Here is a 22250-nt window from a genome sequence, read left to right on the forward strand (position 1 = left end):
GCAAAGAAGTGACTTTTAGGGGTCAGTTGTCTGACCTCCTGTGTGGCTACAGGGAGACAACAAGCTGCAACAGGCCTTTTTCTGGAAATACGTAGCTGACCAGTGGCAACTGGACCCGGACTTGACTCTGCTATTGGCCTCTGCTTGACACCCTGTGAGTCTCTAAGTGCCGTCCCCCTGAGGGGACCATAGAAGTGTCCTCCTTTGATTGTTTGGGACATCAGAGTCTTAGGACCTGATTTATTGTTGGCAAAGAGGGACTCCATCACAACGGCAACAGAGTTCCCTCCCCACCAACATTATAGACCCTTCACCTGATTGTAATTTAGGCATACCATAGGTTGACAACAGCAGAGACTACTCCTTCTCCACCATGGCGGTCAAACCTTTTTTGATTGCCTGACAGAGTTAAGGCTGTCAGAGATTTGGCTATATGTCCGTCCACCTAATTTAAATGGGAGGATATATAGCCGCTTTTCAATGCCCATCACCACCAGGAACAATCTGGAGTTAAGGCGCACTGAAAAGTGCCTAATACCACACTTGTCATGATAGGAAACTACTATGGCAAGGAGGGGCATTGCGTTCTTTTTTTATTTTCAAAAATAAAATCCCACTTTGGGATTTCTATTTTGAAGAAAAAAAAACTGTTGTAACTTTGCCGTACAGCACTGGCATGTTTGATGGAGCCGTCTGGCAAAGTTACAATGCATTGGCAGAAACTACCTTGACAGTGGTTCCTGTCAATGTTTGAAATGTCTGCTGGAAAGATGGACATTTCAAAATGTAGCAGTCGGCACCTCCGTCAGGGCAATAGATGGGCAGAAGACAGGCCAGCTGCCAAAACTTAAATCAGGCTCTTAGTCAGAAGGTAAAGCTTTGACCAGGACGAACCATAGTCTATCATGGATAGCTTCAAACAGCATCTTATTGGATTTTTTTCAATTTTATCATTTTGGTGTCATGGCGTTTATTTTCTAATTCAGTTTGACATTCTTATCCTTGGTTCTGAGTTTGTTACTGTTTCAGTACTGCATAAATACTTTACACATTTTCCTAAACTAAGCCTGTCTGCTCTGTGTCATAGCTGCCAGGGGAGTGAGCTGAGGTTCATTTAGTGACTTTAAGGGTTCACTCAGACAAGAGTTGTGCTTCTTCCTTTAGGTGGACAATCACTCACATCAAATAATAATCTAATTACTCATGGTACCTCACCTATAATAATTTGGTGACCAACCCAACAGAGATCAGCTTATGATCTCATCTACTGTATGTGTTGTGTGTTAGTGAATGGCCAGAGTACACTTGGACTTGAGGGTAGAGCTGTCTCCTTATGTCTATACACCCCATGTTGTTCATGAATTTGATCAATGCTGCCACCAAACACGGTTGTGTGTTTTGCATAGGAGGATTCTTGTCTCTGTCCGCCATCTATGATACAGTTACACTCCTCTGCCAACAGAATAGGGACATCAAGGTTTGGTGTCACTAGTTCCGTGATTTCCCAGTAGAAGTCTCCATCCTCGATTTAGAGATGTATATATTGAAGAGACACAAGTCCCTGACATGCGATAGGCTGTAGACGAGTACATATCTCCCCTCTTCATCTGCTCTGATGTCTGCCGCGGTGTATTACATCTGAAAGGGCATTCTCTGTGACATCCGCCTGAAGACTATGCTAGCAGATGCCAAATATGTGGCTAATTATTTGTCCTCCTCTAGTTTTTTCTTTACTTTTCCCCCCTCAGAGTCATTAAAGTGCGTTGCTTGGAGGCATGCTTCACCAGTATTGTATCACAGGAGATAAAAGAGCACTGGTTCCTTTCTATAAATCCACTTAGCTCTCTCACATTCCATGTAATCAGGTTAATTGGCATGCCAATATATCATAGAATAGTGCCCCTTGAATAGTTCTTTCATGACATACAAAGTCCTTGGGGACTGTTTGTTCAACAATTTCCAGTATTAATTGGCCTCATAATGCCCAAGCACTGTACTGCAAACCCGATAACTGAACCCATCCACTTTCGATACCTTCCACCTCCATCCACCCCAGGAAAGCACTTCACAATTCTGTGACTTGTATCTCCCTAATCAGGCTGATCCCATAAGCGGGGTCAGCAAAGTACCCATATGACTTTTCCTAAATATAACGCAGGTCCCTGTGGCAACCTGAACTAAACAATGGTGCTTCAAACACATACTACTTATGCTATATCTATCCTATTTTATTTTTAATTGTATATTTGTCGGGGTTTCCAGTGCCTGATCCGCCGCTACCAGCTCCATGAGGGACTGTAAGGTCTGGACCAAGGGCCTCTGCCCCAGCAGCCCCTAGCTACTCTGTTTGATGTTTGTAAGGAGGCTGCAAACCCAGAGCTCTCAATCGGCTATTTTTTTTTTTATGTCCCCATCCCCTCCACTTCTGTCCTGCACAGGTTGTGTTCCTGTGTATTTATAGCGGTACATCTCACCCTCATCAATCTCTATCAACTCTAACTCCTCCATCCCCCATACACATTCCATTGAGGAGTTGTTAGTCGGGTCATGTTCCATGGGATGCTCCAGGACCCCTGAAGTCCGATTGCGCCACCATCTTGTACCATAATTCCTGTGTCCATCATCAAGGAGTCCCTGATGCCATGTGCCACTTGGCCTATCCTTTCATCAGCCCTGAGGATAGTGTGTCTCCAGCTGAGGAATCCTTTTGATGTATTGACGGTGCAGCCATTGCCAAACCTACTCCGTGGTTTCGAAGAAATGTTCCAATCGCTCATATAGTACTTTTAACTTTTCTGGAAACAACATTGTGTACTTAAGTTTCATTTCCCTGAGCTTTTGTTTCACTGGCACCACTTCGATTGTCTGTTCGTCCACTGATTTTCCCTATCTAAGGACGTTTCATTGACCTTTGGTTCACAAGAGATTCACCTGCAACACGATGATGTCTTTCTTGTTCACTAGTGTCTTACCGGATTTTTTGGTGAGGCTAATATCTGTGTCCACATGTTTTCTTTTTTGTGCCAGTGGCAATATATGGTTGGTTTGGTCTCTGTTGGTGCTACGAACCTGGCACCTGCTGCATACCCATCCATTTTGCTTGCTGCCCTCCTCTGGCTCTGAGCTGCTTGCCCTTCATCATGTAGATTATGTAGTAGTCATATGCTTATGATATTCCATCTAGTTTTTTAAGGCCACATTTTCAGTTGTGCACCATGTCCTCCCAGTTGGCGGATTTGTATGTTTATGATCCAAAGGGACTCCTCCCTATGTGCCGTCCCCATGTATCATTGAATGTGCAGAGCTCCTGGCTTATGGCCCGGTATCACTGCCGTAGATATTGTGTTGTTATGTATGTTTAAACGTTAATATGAATTATCTGAACCGCCCACACCGTAGCGCCACTGTGCAGGGTCTGTGCGTCCCTGACTCCATGCAGGCCCCCAATGTTCTGCTCATCCAGTGGCGGAAGGCAGACTCAAATGGCAAGCCTACACCATTTAGGACAAGCAAAGTTCTGTAGTCCTCTGCTCCCAGAGGTTACTCACACCTCTGTCAGTTCCTCCCCACCCCCACCCCATCCTGAATAAGGCCCAGCAACACCCAAGCATCCTCTGGGGGTTGACTCTTACCCTTCTGGGACCTTAAGGGGCATATTTATACTCCGTTTGCGCCAAATTTGCGTCGTTTTTTTCGACGCAAATTCGACGCAAAACTAACTCCATATTTATACTTTGGCGTTAGACGCGTCTAGCGCCAAAGTTCATGGAGTTAGCGTCATTTTTTTGCGTGAACACCTTCCTTGCGTTAATGAGATGCAAGGTAGGCGTTCCCGTCTTAAAAAATGATTCCCAGGCATGTGCGTGGTATTTATACTCCCGGGCAAAAATCACGCCCGGGAGTGGGCGGGGCAAAAAACCCTGCATTTGCACCTCTTTTTAACGCCTGGGTCAGGGCAGGCGTTAAGGGACCTGTGGGCTCAGAATGAGCCCAGAGGTGCCCTCCCCTGCCCCCAGGGACACCCCCTGCCACCCTTGCCCACCCCAGGAGGACACCCAAGGATGGAGGGACCCATCCCAGGGAAGAAAAGGTAAGTTGTGGTAAGTATTTTTTTATTTTATTTTTTGTGGCATAGGGGGGCCTGATTTGTGCCCCCCTACATGCCACTATGCCCAATGACCATGCCCAGGGGACAGAAGTCACCTGGGCATGGCCATTGGGCAAGGGGGCATGACTCCTGTCTTTGCTAAGACAGGAGTCATGTTAATGGCGTCTGGGCGCCCCAAAAAAATGGCGCAAATCGGGTTAAGACGATTTTTTTGCCTCAGCCTGACTTGCCCCATTTTGGGACGCCCAAACGCCATTTTTCCCTACGCTGGCGCTGCCTGGTGTACGTCGTTTTTTTTCACGCACACCTGGCAGCGCCGGTCAGCTAACGCCGGCTAACGCCATTCAATAAATACGGCGCCCGCATGGCGCTTCAGAATGGCGTTAGCCGGCGCTAATTTTTTTGGCGCAAAACTGCGTTAGCGCAGTTTTGCGTCAAAAAGTATAAATATGGGCCTAAGTGCTTCCCCTCCTCTTTGTTTAGCCTCGTGGCCAAGGTCGCTTCCTTCTAGGTGCTGTCAGGCCTGTCCACGCCACTCGGGACACTGAGCCCCATCTCACAGAGAGCTTGTATAGCCTGAGGTTCAGGTGGGCTATTGTTAGTGGGCATCAGTCCCTCTGGGGCAAGGCCCTCCTCACTGCATCTAGTCCAAGGAGAGAACCGATGTGCAACACATCAGGCCCTGTTCACTCGCTGCCTCTTATCTGCATCCGCTCCTCAAAGGAAAGCTTTATTTCAGTTCCCGCAGGCCCCTGACATTCTACTCATCACAGAGTTCAGGTTTGTTTGGTGGGTGCCGAGGCACAGGTTTTGGCAGGATGGCTGGAGCTTCATGATTTCGCGGCTGTCGGCCATGGTGCCTGTCCCCACCATGACAGTCATACGACTTTTAGCATTTTCTCCCTATCATAGTGATTATTTCCAGTCTCCCTCATGCAGGAACATATCCCTGCCAAGGTGTGAACTCCAACGTTGTTTCTCTGGGTATCCAGAGTGTAGGCATGCCACAAGCTTTCTGGGGAATAAGGATGTCTGCAGCCAATAAACTCGGTGCAATGCATTTGTGAAACTTGGAAAGCATCTGAAAGCAAAATGCTGGTTTATGGCATGGAAATATCCCAAAGTCAGAAGAAACTCCCTTTTTGTGCAACCTTACTTCTATATATATATCCCAATTTTATATGTTTTAGGCTTAATTAGGATGCACAAAATAGAAATACATTGAACACTTGTACCACAATAAATCCATTTACGTCTCTGTCTCTCACTTGTAAAAAAACAGTACTGTTTATTTTTTCTTAAGAACATCACAAAAGATCTACTGTTCATACATGAAGTTATACATGAAATCATATACATACTTTAAAAACCTGCAAAAAGCTTTTTTAGTACATTTATCATCACCAAACATAATTGGCATTGTTAACATTATCCCAATGCAAACAATAAAAAACAACTCAAACCAACATATTTAAATTTTTTTTTACAAAAACAGAGCTATCTTTTGCCACTGCAATACAAACTAAGGACAACAACATAAGATTATTTTGTCAAAAAGACTGTAGACACTGCGTTTCAGCGGTACATGAAGTGGTTTACATCGCCTTCTTCAAAGCAACAATAATTTTCTACAATTTGTACACAGAATTCTTATTTTCTGTTTTTAAAAACTCCCAAAACGGGAGCCCGGCAGTGTTGCAAATTTGATACAGGGGTCTGACTTTTCTAGTTGGGGTCAGCAGCTGTTGTTAGGGAGTTCCATTACATTACCCCACAGTTGCTTTTTATATAGGGACATCCTGTTTTCTTAGAAGAGAGTACACCTTTATGCTGTGTTATTTTATGAAACCTCTGGGTAATAAAATGCTATTTTACTATCTTTACTACCTTTTTATTTCTTTGTGCCTTGGTCTTTTATGATCCAGTGATAACCGTGTACAGCTATTGTCCGTCACAAAGTTCCATTAATGAAACATACCACAACGATATATTTTTACTATATCTACAGAGTATAAGAATTTTATTGTTGGATGCCAGACTACCCTCGCCCGAGTGCTGGCCAGGAGATGATGCTGAAAATGATGTGATGATGTTTAGCATATCTTTAGTATTTTTCCAGAGTATGCTAATTTCCTCCGGTCTGTTTTGAACAGTAAACTTATCCCTTCCAGGGCTTGACCCCTCAGCTCTGTTTCTCGGAGTCTCCATGGATGGAGGTAGCACACATGTATGGGTTTTCTATGGGCCCACAGGTAAAGGAAGAGGTGGACAGGAGGGAAGGTTACAGGAACTCTGCTGCCTTCTAAGCACTCCAAATTTACTTTGGCTTAATGGGTCTTGTTATTGTATCTTTGTGTACAAAAATAATTCAAACTTAGTTACAGAAAAAGGGTATTAATATCACTAGCCTTCTCTGTACAACCCAATAAAAGCACATGAGTAGATAGTTTGGAAAGCACATTAAAAATGAAATGTCTGTTTTGTGTTGCCCTGTAGGTGAAGTTCTCATTGTTCACCAAATATATACGAGCAGTTGGATGGTGTTACTCCACCTGGATCTTGGTGACATATGTGGGGCAGAACGCGGCCTTTGTAGGACAGAATGTGTGGTTGAGTGACTGGACCAAAGATGACGACACCTACAGGAACATGACTTATCCCACGTCACAAAGAGACTTGAGAGTGGGGATCTTCGGAGTTCTAGGCGTGGCACAAGGTAAGATTGACAGAATATTCTGCTAATTTACTCACTTGGCACTTGACTTTTGGTTTAATAATAGTTATGACTCCAGCACTGCACTCCAAGCAGAAGACCATGCTAAGGCACACAGTGACTATCCACAAGGTAGTGTTAGGAATATGTTCCTTTTGTTGATGTAGGCCAATGCCCCTGCTGCCTTCAAGCTTCATGTCGAAGAGTTCAATTCCTCTGAGATTCATTTGACTATGAGTAACACGTAGACCAGCTTTAAAAATGACTTTTTGTGACCTTTGAAATTGAACAAGCCCAAATGTGCAATATCTTCAATTTGCTCAAAACACATCCAAATCCAGGCAAATGAAATAGTGGTAGAGTCACATGGCTTAATTAGAATATTAAAAAATAAGATCAGGCAATTTAAATTAAAACATTGGACATTAACATACTGTTTAACAATGTTTTCATGAATATTGACTAAAATCGATTAGTGGAATGTCAACACCTGCCTATCTGTCCCATGCAGTAAATCAATCTATCAATGTTAGATATTTAATAGGTGGGTCATCAATGTTGTCCTTGTGTGTCAAGCATGCTCATTTACCCAATGAGCTAATAGAACCAGAATATTTTCTCTGCTTGGGAACATCTTGCCAATCTTTTCTTTCTGTTCACATTGTGTCCATTTGAACCGGGATGGTAAATGACTTTTTGTGCATTTCATGCTCTGCTAGGCTTGCACCTCACATCTTGTGAATTGACAACAATGATCTGCATAATGGTCAGTCAGTTGCCGTTTTGAATCCATTCTCTGGTTCTTTCGGTACCACCGAAGATACAAAGCTCTGGCAACAACTTTCAAATGCAAGTTATTATCCTTATAGTGAATTGTTGTACTAACCGTGGGAATCGTTACGAAGTGTTTTGCAAATATGTTTCATAACCACCTGACGGACAAATAACACCCATATTTTTAGATACACAAGTATTTCCTGAGTTTGCTTTCTCCTTTATGGTGTAAATCAAACCCACTAATGGGGAAGAGAACATGTGCATAGCTACCAATGTCACACAACATGACTTATTACCAAAGCTCATTCCAGAGCACTGACTGTGCGTGTGCTCTCCTGGCGCCAAGAGTTACCCCTTAGAAAGAATAAGGAACAGAGTATATATACCAATACGCAATCCATGAAGTATCCTTCTTAATACTCTTAGGCCCTCACTACTCACTAATCGCTGTAAAAGTCAGGGCACATCACAAAATCTGACTTCGCTGACTTGGAATGTATTGTGTGTGATAAATATCACCCTTTAGGAGTTTGGGGGTAAATACCTGCAGATTTTCTTGCTTACTACACCAGATCAACATGCTGTGGTACTTATCCGGAAATTTTCTACCGATAAATATTGCAGGTTTGACCATAAAACTCATAATTGCGGGTACCGCAATAATCGCAATAAACTGGGCTTTCGTAATGAGGGTCGACGTTATTTATTTATCCAGGCAAGTAAAGTTTATTGGTGGTTTCTTGGAGGCACCTGCCTCCTGCAATGTATGTTGGGATTGCTGGGCATCGAGGACATTGTGATAATTGCATACTGACAATTTATTCAAGCGATCTAATGTTTCTCTTGCAGGCGTTTTTGTCTTCATCTCATCGTTCCTCGTGGCCCGCGGGGCTGTGCGCGCTTCCAGGTTGCTGCACAGGCAGCTGCTCAACAACATTTTGCACGTGCCAATGGTTTTCTTTGACACAACCCCAACAGGGCGCATCGTGAACAGGTTTGCTAAGGTGAGTTCAGGTTACAATACGGGTAAGGTGCAGTCCAGTGACAGTAGCGCAACAAAGGCCCCTGAGGTGCGGCGGGTGGGGCAGCTCCAGGCCCCCCCCACACACAGTGCATTGTGCACGAGCGACAGGCCTCTGACTGGGTCCCGGGGAGAGGGGGCCCCCTCCAGGTACCTTGCCTGGGGTGGGGGGGGAGCTCAACTTTCCTTATGTCATTGTCCAGTTAAAAACTCCGGACCGAGTAACAAGGTTTGGTTTTAAAAGCTGGAAATGTCTGTGATATTAAGAGCAGTGGTTAAGGAAACCTGCGATAGTCGTGGCTTTGATTGGCTTCTCTAATACTTAACAAGCATTAGCAAACTAATAGGTCTCACACTTTGGGGGCCTATCACGTGCTAATACCTTTTGGGGTGCTCTCACTCATCGGCAAGATGGTGTGCAGCATCAGTGCTTGGAATGGAAAAATTCTGAGAAGTGCCGGTACTCTCCAATTAAAAGTATTACGTTTTTCTTGAGAAGTACAGGTACTCTCTCTCTCTAAAAATAAAAAAGTGCCGGTTCTCAGTACCGGACAGTGCCGGCCCATTTAAAGAAAAAAAAACTCCGCTCCAGAAGCTGTGTCATTTTTAGGCACGTGCATGGTTTATGTTGGCATTTGTGTGCCTACAAAATGATATAGGTGCCATTTTTTTATTTACCTGTCCTTACATGATCGATAAATAAAAATAAAAAAAAGGCGAAAATGCTTTTTTAAGACAGGGAGGCAGGCAGCAATTTTTGCTGCCTAGTTCTCCAAAAAGGAAATAATAAAAAATAAAAAGACTACAGGGTGGGAGGCAATAAAGGTGCAGTTGGTGGGGGAGCAACAGGGAGTGGTTGAGGGGAGGTAAAAGCAGCAGATGGAAGAGAGCAACCCTGGGGGGCAGGCGGAGAAGCACACATGCAAGAAAGCAGCACGGGGTTCAGAGAAGGAGGGAGTTTGGCTTGGGCGAAGTATACATTGGCTGGGGTGAAGTATACAAAATTGAGCTTGCAAATCGAGGGGGTAAGAAACATGAAGAGCTGGTGATGTATATTTGGCATGGGAGAAGCGCATGAGTGAGAGAGCTGAAAAACACATCTACTTTCATGAAATACTTAAAAGAAAAAAATAGTTTTTTCCAAAAGTGAGAAGTGAAAGGATACAAGTCTGTCAAATCAAAGGAGGATACGGACAAACATAAGAGGGACAAGGAAAGCCATTTAATAACAAGCAAGCAAATAATAGTGACAATAAAATAAGTTCTTATCAAGCCTACAATAGGCATTTTCCATCCAGACAGTTTTGCTGTACAGTAAATAAGACCTAAAAATAATGCAAGCAGATTTCCACCAGGTGGAAAACTCTGCTTGCCTTGATGTAGGAAGAATAGGAATACATCACATACAAACAAACATAAGTTCCCAAATCCCAATACAAACATTTTAGGCTAGATAGTTGTAAACCAATGTAAGTAGTGAAAGGTTTAATACATGACATGTTAAAAAAGACAGACTGTGGGATCAATAGAAAAGGCAGGTCATATTTAGGACAAACAAACACTTATTATTTAGGAAACTTATACACATGCTGCATTGTTAAGTTAGCTGTGCTGAAACACACAAGAGGCCCAAGCCACATTAGAATGAGAGTTTTTCTTTAAAGCTGCACCAACTGTTGCTTTCAAAATGTTCACTTAGCATGAACAGGGTGGAACAGAAGGGTGTATCCTTCCTTAGCACAGGGGTCCTAAAAACCACAAGTCATTCATATTGTGTTAAGGGGAACTGTGTAAAGGGTCAGATAAGTATTTGCAAGAGAGGGCTACCATGAGCAGCACGCAACATATAGGGGGTGATTCTGACCCCGGCGGTCAAGGACCGCCGGGGCCGGGGTCGGCGGGAGCACCGCCAACAGGCTGGCGGTGCTCCGCAGGGCATTCTGACCGCGGCGGTATGGCCGCGGTCAGAACAGGAAAACCGGCGGTGTCCCGCCGGTTTTCCGCTGCCCTGCTGAATCCTCCATGGCGGCGCAGCTTGCTGTGCCACCATGGGGATTCAGACACCCCATACCGCCATCCTGTTCCTGGCGGTTCGCCCGCCAGGAACAGGATGGCGGTATGGGGTGTCGTGGGGCCCCTGGGGGCCCCTGCAGTGCCCATGCCAATGGCATGGGCACTGCAGGGGCCCCCGTAAGAGGGCCCCATCCTGAATTTCAGTGTCTGCTTAGCAGACACTGAAATTCGCGACGGGTGCTACTGCACCCGTCGCACATCCTCCACTCCGCCGGCTCCATTCGGAGCCGGCATCCTCATGGAGGGGTGTTTCCCACTGGGCTGGCGGGCGCCCTTTTGGCGGTCGCCCGCCAGCCCAGTGGGAAACCCAGAATACCCGCGGCGGTCTTTTGACCGCGCAGCAGTATTCTGGCGGTTCCCTCCAGGTGGGCGGCTCCCGCCGCCCGCCGGGGTCAGAATGACCCCCATAATCTCTTGTTGTGCAGAAAGATAGATATGGTGAATGACGTCACTGTAACTTGCCCACCCATGAGGCCAACAAGTGCAAGTGCTTCTTTCCAGAGGCACCTCATTATCTTATCTGTACTGCTTGTAGTTGCTTACGTAAATGCTGAACTCTTGACCACAGTTTTTTGTGGTTTTTACAGTATAAATGCTACTGGTGTTTGAACCAGAACTTTGAACTTCAGTCATGGCCTCTATGTGAGACTGCCTGTTGTTCCCAGCTGAAAATCGATTAAACCTATATTTTTGTGTCAAAATGATTTGTTTTATTTTATTAACAGATTTCCCTCTAACAGCCTAAATATGGCACAAATGTGCATTGGCTCATTTAAGTTTTGTTGGGGCTGCAGAGGGAAAATAGTTTACCATGCTGAGAAACCACTTGCCTTTCAACCGAATTACATGCAGATCGCTGCCACTTCCCACAGAAAAACCTCCTACACTTGCCCCTGACTAGAGTGAATGTTCAGTAACTTCTAAGATGAGAAACTATTACAAAAAGTATGTGAATATCTACAAACCTATGTTTGCCATTCTTCACCTAATTTTGCAAATAGTGTGTGTCACAAATCAATACCTAACCTACATTTCTGGATGCCAAAATTCTACCATGCTGATCTACTTTTTATATTCATAAATGTACTTTCTTTTCTAAAATCACACCATTCCTGATTCTGTGAACCAGAGTTGGGTATTTACACAAAGCTTTAATTGGGTGTATCTGCGGTCTCTTAGGTGTGCAAAATGATATGTGATGCGACTACATAAAGTAGAGGTCACATATGCATTATTGCTCATAGTTATGGTATTCTGATTGCTGCTAAACTGGGATACAAACTGAAATTGCTATTTTAGCACCCAGGAGTAGTCGGTCACTGATATTATAACAGATTATAAATAAAAAGGCTGTAATTTGGTCACTTTACATAGTGGTCCACATGTGTCAAACCTGATACAAAGTACTGAAGTATAGAAATGACTTGGGTCCTTATTATCAGTGGACGTATTAATTGAGATATGAGTGGTAAATAGTATTACTGCACATTCCAATTATGAGTTTTCCTTTAAATATCAGCAGGTAAATCCTACCTATATTTATCAGGGAAAAAATCCCAGCACACATAGGAGAAGCAAATCGTCATTATTCAATGATTGATTGTGTGCAGGAAGGGACACCTTCCTGCACATAAACAATCATTCATGGCGGTTTGCTCTTTCTATGCGTGCTGCAGAATGCGCCCGCATAAACAAAGCAAAAATGAGGGGAAAGAAAAGTATTTTTCCTTGTTGCGCCTTGTAAATCTGAGGCAGCATCAAGAGCAACGGGTGTGCATTGGAACACCCACAGCAACATCCAATGCACTCCCCTCTGCCACAGAAAACTGTGTTGAAGGGCCCATATTTACAAGGTGACGGTAAATCACAAAAAGTGGCTTAACACCACCTTGTAAATACGGCCACGGGCACAGCGCCACCAGAGCGTCACATTGCAGTGTGTTTTCTGGTCCCACCCTTTGTTCTGTCCGAGAAGCACTCTGAATATTAGGTTTGAAAAGATTATTATTGCTGCTGCATTTTCATCTAGATGTTTAGAAGTATACAACAATAGACGGCGGAGGCAAACCATCTGTATTTCGTTTTCTACATGGTAGTTATAGTTCATCCATAAGGAACACTGTAATAGCGGTATGTCACTCTAGTTAGCAGCCACTGTATTTCTGTCTAGATATGTCTTCCGTTCGACTCCCTCGCTAGGCTTTGGTCAGCGCATCAGACCTGACCTGTACTCACTCTCATTTACTTCTCCCCATTTAGGATATATTCACAGTGGACGAGACCATCCCCATGTCATTTCGCAGCTGGGTGGGCTGCTTCCTAGGGGTGATTGCCACCTTGTTTTTGATCTGCTTGGCCACGCCTATCTTCGCCGTTGTGATCATTCCTTTGGGCATCATTTACTACTTTGTTCAGGTAAGAAGCAAAACCTGGACCTGTCTAATAGAGACTGGCTGTGTATGCCAGCAGGGCAGGTCAGAACTGTTATTGGACGATCCATACATTTATTTATTTAATTATTTATTTTTGCCTTCATGTATATATTCATATAAAGAAACCTCTCTCTGGGGTATTGGAGAACTGTCCAAAAGGAAAAGAATAATGGGAATCATCTTTACATTGAATTGTGAAAACGGTGTAAAGCAAGAATAACAGTGGCCTTGTGGTAGAATCTAGTCTGGTGGGAATGACAATCCAGCTGTTGCTAGGAGACACAGGGGCGTAGCTTGGTCTGTAAGACTTGGGTGATGTGAGCTTTAGGTTTCCCTACAATCACGCTGGCCCTTAATGTTGAAATACATTATACCACAAACCGGCGCACAAGAGGGGTTTGGGAGCAATGGAAAGGGAGGAGAATGCAGATTGGTAGGTGCACTAAGTGAGAGAAACTTATTATTTTGTGAAATAATCATCATTTTTAAGTACTCCCAAACAGATCCATGATCGGAGATCGAAACATGTTCACTCCGATGCCCATTGCACGACACTGAGCTCTTGATAACCTAGTTATTATCCCGTAGTGTGTATATGCCTACATTTTTTTAATTACCAGTAATTCCAGCGCTCTGGGTCATCACGTGATGACTACTGCCGCTTTAGAAAAAAATAAATACATTAAAAAGTATACTTTTGAAACCTGCACAGTGGTGTTTTGTTGCTGTTGTGAGAGCTGCAGTTGCTCCAAGTGACACTGGGACTGGTCTTGAGAAATGCAGAGTTGCAGATCTTAACATGTTTGCATGGGTCTTTATGTAAAGCTACGTTCGCACATTCAAAACCTTTTTAAACAACGTTAGTTGTAGGAATCTCACGTTTCGCAAGGCAGTCTGGACAAAAATGGTTAAGCGGCCTATTTATTAATGTTTACAGAGCCGCCCCAGGGCTTTCCATTCTGTTGCACAAGGACTTCTCTTCGAGGCCCGGGCAACAGTGAGCAGTGGACTTCAGTGCAGGAGTCAGGTGCTGAGGGGATTGTTCACTCGTATGTCACTTACTCACTTAGTAGTACACTGGTTTTCTGTTTTGTGAATGTGTTTGAATTGAACTCTTCCACGCCCTTCCAGTTAAGTGCTCTAAAATCTATTATGTTTTGAAGATAAAACACACCCTGCATAGCTTTGTTGCGTTTTTAGGAGACACACGAACCTCCGTTTTCAATTGTGTCTCTGTCCTAAATGTATTGTACATGCACAATGTTGCTTCTTTTGGGTCGCTTTCTTGTACAGGACCGTGGCCTGACGTCAGGCATAGTGCTGGTTGTCCAGATTGTGCCTGTATTTGAATTGAAGATAACTTGCAACATAATAATACACAACAACTTTTCAAAGTTCTGAATGCTGGCACTTCTTTAATTTAAAAGGAAAGTACCTGCACTTCTCAGCAGTAATTCGGTACTTTTAGTGGTACGGTACCAGCTCTTCTTAGTAGCAGATAGGTACCTCGAGATAATGAGTACGTGAATGTACAATCATTGAGTGCATTATTTTAAAACAGGAGAGAACATTTCACATCTCAATTCTCGAATTAGGTGATTCATAAAAGTGCATCTGTCAATACGATAAAATTCAAGAAGTGCTCAGTCGAGGCCGAGGCTGACCATACCAAACATCCAAGTATCATTGGTGTCATTAATCGACCGGAAGCAGGCAACTGTGACAGTGATGGTGTGCACTTCCAGCTTCATAGCTTATCATATGACCAACTTTGTGGCCGAGCAACAACAGGGTACATAACCGTGCAACGCAACACTAAGGTACACAACCCTGCAAAGTAACCCTAGGGTACACAACCCATCAATGCAACACTCGGGTACTCAATCCTGCAACACAATAGGTCACATGACCCCACAAAGCAACACTAGGGTACACAACCCATCAACGCAGAACTAGGGTACACAACCCTGCAACGCAACACTAGGGTACACAACACTGTAATGCAACACTAACACAACCCTGCAAAGCAATACTAGTGTACTCGACCCTCCTACAATGCAACACTAGGGCACTCAGCTCTACAACGCAACACTAGGATACACAACCCTGCAGCGCAACACTAACACAACCCTGCAGCGCAACACAAGTGTACTTGACCCCGCAGTGCATCACTAGGATACACAACCCTGCAATACAACACAAGGGTACACAACCCTTCAAGGCAACACTAAGGTACACAGTCCTGCAATGCAATACTAGTGTACTCAACCCTGCAATGCAACGCTAGGATACTCAACCCTGCAATGCAACGCTAGGATACTCAACCCTGCAATGCAACGCTAGGATACTCAACCCTGCAACACAACATCTGGGTACACAACCCTGCAATGGAACACTAACACAACCCTGCAATGCAATACTAGGGTACATGACCCCTGTCAGTGTACACAACTCTACAACGTAACACCCGGGTGACAAGGAGGTGCAACATACTCATCAGCGCAACAATAGGGTACACAACTCTGCAACACAAAACTAGGGTACATGACCCTGCAAAGTGGCACTTGGCTACACAACCCACCAATGCAACACTCGGTTGCATGACCCTGCAAAGCAACACTGGGGTACACAACCCATCAACGCAACACTAGGGTACACAACCTTGTAATGTAACACTAACACAAGCCTGCAATGCAACGTTAGTGTACTCGACCTTGCAATGCAACACTAGGGTACACCACCCTGCAAAGCGACACTAGGGTACACAACCCTGCAAAGAAACACTATCAGTACACAACCTTGCAATGCAACACTAGTTTACCCATCCCTGCAACACAACAAAAGGGTACTCAACACTGCAGTGGAACACTAGGGTACACACTCTGCAACCCAACACTAGGGTACTCGACCCTGCAATGCAACACTAGGGTACAGGACCTTGCAACGCAACACTAGGGTACACGACCCCTGCCAGAGTACACAACTCAACAATGTAGCATCAGGGTACACAACCCCTGCCAGAGATGCTCTTAAGAACACTCCCATTGTCACTTGGGTGCAGCACACACTCTCTTACACTTCTCCTTAACCCCTTAGGAAGGCCGCACACCATTAGAATGTAACACACCATACCCTTACATCCTTAACCCCTTAGGAAGGACACTCAGCAATACTAAGGTGCAAACCACACACTCCCACTATACTGCACACTTAACAGGACCAGGGGTACATACATGTATAACCCCCCTACTGTCAGCATGGCAATACTAAAAGGCATTGACATAAACAGGCTACCAATCATACCCCCAACTGTGTTCACCTAATAGATATTATTCCACCCTCTCCCCTCCCCCAACCTGCATAAAAACTGTACTGGGGTATATACTCATCATGACACTACACTCTCCACCAAGACCCTTCAGTCACAACTGTACATAAGACTCTAGCATACAACCATGTAAAACATTTCTACGGTTAAGCATGGCAATTATAAAATTATACATATGCAGCAAATACAGAATAGCATTGAAAATATACTGAGGGCCAACAAATCTAGTATAACATTGAACATCTATTCATGGCAGCAAATTCAGTGTAGCAATGAAAATCTACTTAGGCAGCAAATTCAGTATAGCATTGACAACCTTCACCGATAACACAAAAGTCCCCGGTGAGCGACCTTTCACCTGAAATTACCTTAACTGTCCGATAATTGGATACTCTAAGCCCAGGCAGATGTGTGGGTCAAATATCATAACATATGAGCACTTCCTGGTGCTTTCACAATGCTGTCGGGGCATCCGATGATCCACATAGCTGGAATCAACTCGCCCAATTCACAAAGGACATGATTACAGTTCCTGGTGTACACGCAATGTAGTGGTTGCCCTGATGCGCCATGTTGCAATAATGAACTTGATAACAGGCTCTCAGTTAGTCTGCGTTCTAGCCTTTCATTCATGAGCACTCCACATCCATGTTCCTGAACATAGCGAAGTGTGACACAAGAAAACAATGCATGTCAGCCTCACACCAAAGTAACACAGTCCATGTTCTAGTCTTCAAGCTGCTGTCAGGGATTAAACACTCTAGAAGTGTCCATAATAATGCTCGTCAGCCTTGCAGGTCCCCGGAATGTCTCTCACAGCCCACACTCCCTGGTGACAGGAGCTGCTGAACAGCAGCCTCGCAGTCAATTCAAATGTGCTTAGAATCCTTGGACTTCAATGGTAAGTGGACAGACGTTCCACTACAGTATTAGATCACGTACTCCCCACCCTTCACACATCTAGGAATGCTTTAGATCTCAGCGCATTGCACAGACCCTAATAAATCAAATGATGCAGCGGCTCAACAGTCTAATGTCCATAACACCTGCCACTCTATTGCACACTTAGAAATTCAGGATGATTCTCCCCATGATGCACCAGTCAGCCACATCTGGTAGGAGGGTCAAATTTCCACAGGCGTTTAATTGCTGTTTCCTTCCCATAAAACACTACTGGTTCACTTAAATTAAACATTGCCAGTTAACTCCGAGTTCAGTCTAAAACTCTGCTCATTCACTTCAATGCTGCCTGATAAGCCTATAGTCAGAACCTGGAGAGCCGAGTAAAGACGCTCGGCACGAAGTCGTAGGAGCGTATAATTATACTTATCAGGGCCTGTCATACCTGTCCTACCATACGTGTTCATTACCTCACTCAACTACTGCTGCTTGGGCAGCCAGACTACCGATAGGTCCACTCCAAGAAGATCCAATTCACTTTCTAAGGCCCACTCAGCTGATCACGGGGCACCTTCGTTACCTACCGTTTGGCCGGACGGCCCAGCCTTGATGAAGTCACCTGTGTGACGAAACACGTGTTGGCTGTATCTTGATGATGGCACAATGAATTTTAGCATCTACAAATAAAGACACCATCTGCAAAACAAGACTTGAGACTCCATTCAACCTTTCACTTCCTCCAACCTACAGCATACCATCAGGGATACTTATCCCTGCCATACTGTTGGACTATACATTATGTGTGCTGTGGCCATCTTGTCTAATTTTGTCCTTGGGTACTCCGGTACCCTTTTTGGTGCTTACTGGGTAGTAAGGCACTGGGCCAGGTTGCACCAGACTCTGCATTAACTTCGATACTTGTCTAAAATTATTGTTTTACTGCCTAGATGTGCGGCACCTTTCACCCTTACTACCCTTGTGTGTTTTTTCGTAGATTATAAGATGTAGTTTTTTCAACTTAGTTACAGGTAACGCCCCACCAGGAGCCACATCCTTGCTGCTCAGCCCACTCTCAACAACTGACCATTCACACCAAACAGGCACTCATCAACATTCTGTGACTCATGTAACCGAGGAGAGAATGCATTGCAAAATTCAAGTCACAACACAAACCATGAAGAAGAAATGCAGTAGAAATTCTGGATCCACGCTGAGATGCTGTGGTGGGCTAATTCCTCCCATCACCTTTTGTGCGTTTGATATAAAACCCTAAGTGGCAGGGGTAAGCCCAGATATGGGTCCTATGCTCACTTTGCCACTGGAACTAAGCTACACACAACTGATGAGGTCCAATCAGGGTAAATCCGGTCTTGGGCTGTTTGTGTTTCAATTCAGGGAGAACCTGGACTAGTTGTTTGGGCTGGAATGTTCCTAATGGAGTAGAGTCAAGACAATTTACATTTGGCTGGGCCTAAAATGAGGTGGCTCAGTGGACAAAAGAACTAGAGGTTGGAATGCTACCCTGATTGATTGCCAGTAGTTCGATTTATGAGAAACATTCTTCCCATTATTTTTTGTGTGTTTGATGAAAGGAAGACAACCACCCTGGACAAGAGGCAGAGAGGGAGAGTGGATGCCAGTAGGCAATTCTGAGTAGAGTGGTAAGACAACATCGCTGAACAGGTCTCTGTGATGTCCGAGTTGCCTCCTCAGCATTGGTAGAAGAGGATGTCTGAGGAGGCAGGGGAAGAGAGAAAAAGTAGGCAGAGCAAGAGGAAAGTGTAGAAAGGTAGATCCACATTGTAAAGAAACAAAACTATTAGAGGAGAAGGTCATACAGAGGTGTCTCCCACATAATATACAAAAATATCAAGCAACAAGAAAAAGTGTGTACTTGATGCATTTATAAGAAAAGGTCAGAATGGTAAGATCTGTTTTACAACAAGTAGACTGACTCAGTATGTTAAGAAGACAATGAATCAGCAGTCATTGTAAACACATATAATCAAAGGCATACCCCACCCACCGGCCATCAGGGATATGGCACAAAATAATTCTACCTCATATAAAACCAAAGCAGAAAAGATAAATGCCTATGTTGTTCCCATTTTTCCCACAGCTCTCAGATAAACATTGTAAGAATGCATCACCACTGCTAAGAACCGATAAAATAGACATCACAGAAATACATTTAATTCTCAAAAACAGTATGTAAGAAGTTGGAAGGGTGGCCAAAACTGGAAGCAGTGCAGACCACTCATTCCTTCATCCCAGGAGCCTAGAAAATGCAAGGGCATTCGGCTCCATGACAGTCATAGAGAGAGTTCTCAAACTGGGTTAGAATCGACTCTAGTGCCCATCAAGGCCTTGCAGGTTCACACAATGGTCCTTGCTTACTCTAAGCTGTCCAAGTCCTGTTGGCCAAGCATTTGACCATAGTAGTCCTATGAGTTCTTTCTTCCTACCCATGTAATCCGTCATGTGCACTACAACTCTTTTATAATCTGCTGTTGATTGTAATTCATTCTCTGCACAGCTTCTATGTTTACCTGCTCTGCTCAGCTAGTGTATGATGTCATGGAACGTTGGTGAGTGACTGAAGGAGTGGGCGGTTAGAGGAAGTGGGCTGAGCAGAGGGGATGCTGCTTCTGGTGGGGTGTTCAATTCAGTAACCTTGAACCTAACTTGTGACCTCTTCAATAAACCAACAACCTATTATTCTACATGAACTGGCTACCTGTCTTCTGGTTACTAAGAAGAAATCCTTAATTACAACACTGGCAACAACTGGAAACTGAACCTATGTGTGAAGGGAACTTATGGAAACAAAAAAGTGAAAGTGCATTGAAAACGCGAGATGACAACTCCACTAGTGTCTTTTCCAACAGACAGCCTGCGGACAACAATCTTAGGGAAGTGGCCTGCTAAACTCCCTATGTACAGAGTTGAACAATGTATAGAGTTGAGTAATCGCCTTACTAGTACCAATCTTGAGTGGAGTTGGTTTGAATTCAACATGTGCGGTGGTGAGTCAAGTAGCAGCAAAGTTTTACACATTTTTACAGTTGATTTACTGTGCGCCCCGAGTGTAAGACTGGAAGTGGCGTTATCTGGAGGCAGGGAGCGTTGCCAAGATCATTAAGCGTGTTGCCATGGAAAGCTCAGTGCTCACATGCGCACACAGGTAATGTGAGCAGTGAGTATGTTACAATAAGCGTGTGCTCAGCTGGGAAGAGCGCACTCCTCTGCGATCAGGAAGACCGTGCACTATATCCGGACTACACTTGACTTTCAGCACATTCATCTGGCGGTGAGTGAATTTGACAGGAATATTGAGAATATCAAACTGCAATGAGCACTGGAAGTGCTAAATTTACCTTTACCTCATACTGAGATGATGGAGGCACGAGCACTGGAAACTGTGGATGGTGGTTTAAAAGTGGCATTGGGCGCATAGTTGCTCTAATCCTCGTGGCACATTCCATCATCTGTGTGACTTGAAGACGAGAATGTGTCCAGCAGTAGCTATAGCTGCACACCTGTAAAGTGCTTGCATGCCATGTCTATGGCATTATTGGAATGCAGCACATTGGCGACACTGTTTGAGGCACCAGGAGGTGTGTGCTTACTTAGTTAGGAGGACAGTCCTTCAATAAAATGGACTGTAAGACGAGCATTTGGACTTTGGGCACCGTCAGTGGGAAGATGTTAAATGTGTGCAACAGCTGAACCTCACAAGGTATTGGGAGTAATGTGGTAATAAACAAAGTTATGCCCAGTTAAAGAAACATTTAAACTTCCACTTTAGTTTATGACAGTGCTGTGTAGTATTGGATCTACGCTCAGGGTACTGTGTGTAAGTTCGGGTGAAATGTCCCTCACAGGAGTAGAGGACTTGAAGTCATTACTAATGCTGAATTCTTTGAATCTGATGTCAGTTGTATGGTACATGTTACTAATACAATTCCTATTTTGTGTGGAGTTGTTAGGAAAAAGGCTTGCTATATTTGTTGTCTTCCAAAAATCTCTTGAGGAGTTATTGCTCCTCGATTGCGTCTCTGCTCCTATAGAAGTATGCAGTACTCTTGTGAGGAGTAGTGGCCACGGCTGAGTTCATGTTTTGTGTCCCTGGTCCTGCAAGAGTACGCAGTAGAGGGAGAGTGAATGTAAAACATGTTGCTTAAGTCCTGCAAGAGTGCGCAGTAGAGGGTATGTTGTGGTGTAGTATTGGTCCCTGGTATTTACTCCTGGACCTGCAAGTGTATGTAGTAGAGCATGAACATGTAATATTTATCCCTGGTCCTGAAAGAGTATGCTGTAGAGAGTGACCATATAGTAATAGCCCCTAAGCTTGCAAGAGTATGCAGTAGAGGGTGAGTGTAGTGCTGGTCCCTAAGCTTGTAAGAGTATGAAGTAGAGGGTGAACGTGTAGTGCAAGCCCTGTTGCTAATTTTACAAGATGACTTTCTTGGAATGAGTGTGGGCTGAAAGAGTCCTGTTGCTAAACCTCACGAATCATTTTGCTTTGGGATGAGCGAGGGTTGAAAGGGTCCCATTACTAAATTCTTGAGGTTCTCTGTTGCCACAGATTGGATGAGGGTTAAAAGATACCCACTGTGAATGTCTAGAATGACGGTTGCAAGACACCTTTTGCCTACTGCAATAGTGAGGGTTGAACGACATCCATTGTGTTATGCACAAGATGACCTGCACCGATCTGAGTGAGGGTTTAAAGATACCCATTTTCTGGTTATGTAGTTCATTTGATTGTTTGTGCTTGGTTGAGTAATAGGTGGTCTGTTAAGGGTTCTTTGGGACCTGTATATGGGTGTGCTTTTGGTTTTGTATGGATTGGGTCGGATGCAACCACTGTGTCAATAATTCATAGGGCTTATCTA

General features: G+C 44.3%; 1 protein-coding gene across 1 annotated transcript in view; it reads left to right on the forward strand.

Moving 5' to 3' along the window:
• ABCC2 (ATP binding cassette subfamily C member 2) overlaps positions 1-22250 on the forward strand; it is a 277757-nt gene that overhangs the window by 230457 nt on the left and 25050 nt on the right. The window contains exons 22-24 of the mRNA XM_069239683.1: positions 6605-6824; positions 8448-8602; positions 12952-13107. Coding sequence (XP_069095784.1) covers positions 6605-6824; positions 8448-8602; positions 12952-13107 — 531 coding nt within the window. The remainder of the gene's footprint in view (positions 1-6604; positions 6825-8447; positions 8603-12951; positions 13108-22250) is intronic.

This window comes from Pleurodeles waltl, chromosome 6 (assembly GCF_031143425.1).
Source record: "Pleurodeles waltl isolate 20211129_DDA chromosome 6, aPleWal1.hap1.20221129, whole genome shotgun sequence".
NCBI lineage: Eukaryota > Metazoa > Chordata > Amphibia > Caudata > Salamandridae > Pleurodeles > Pleurodeles waltl.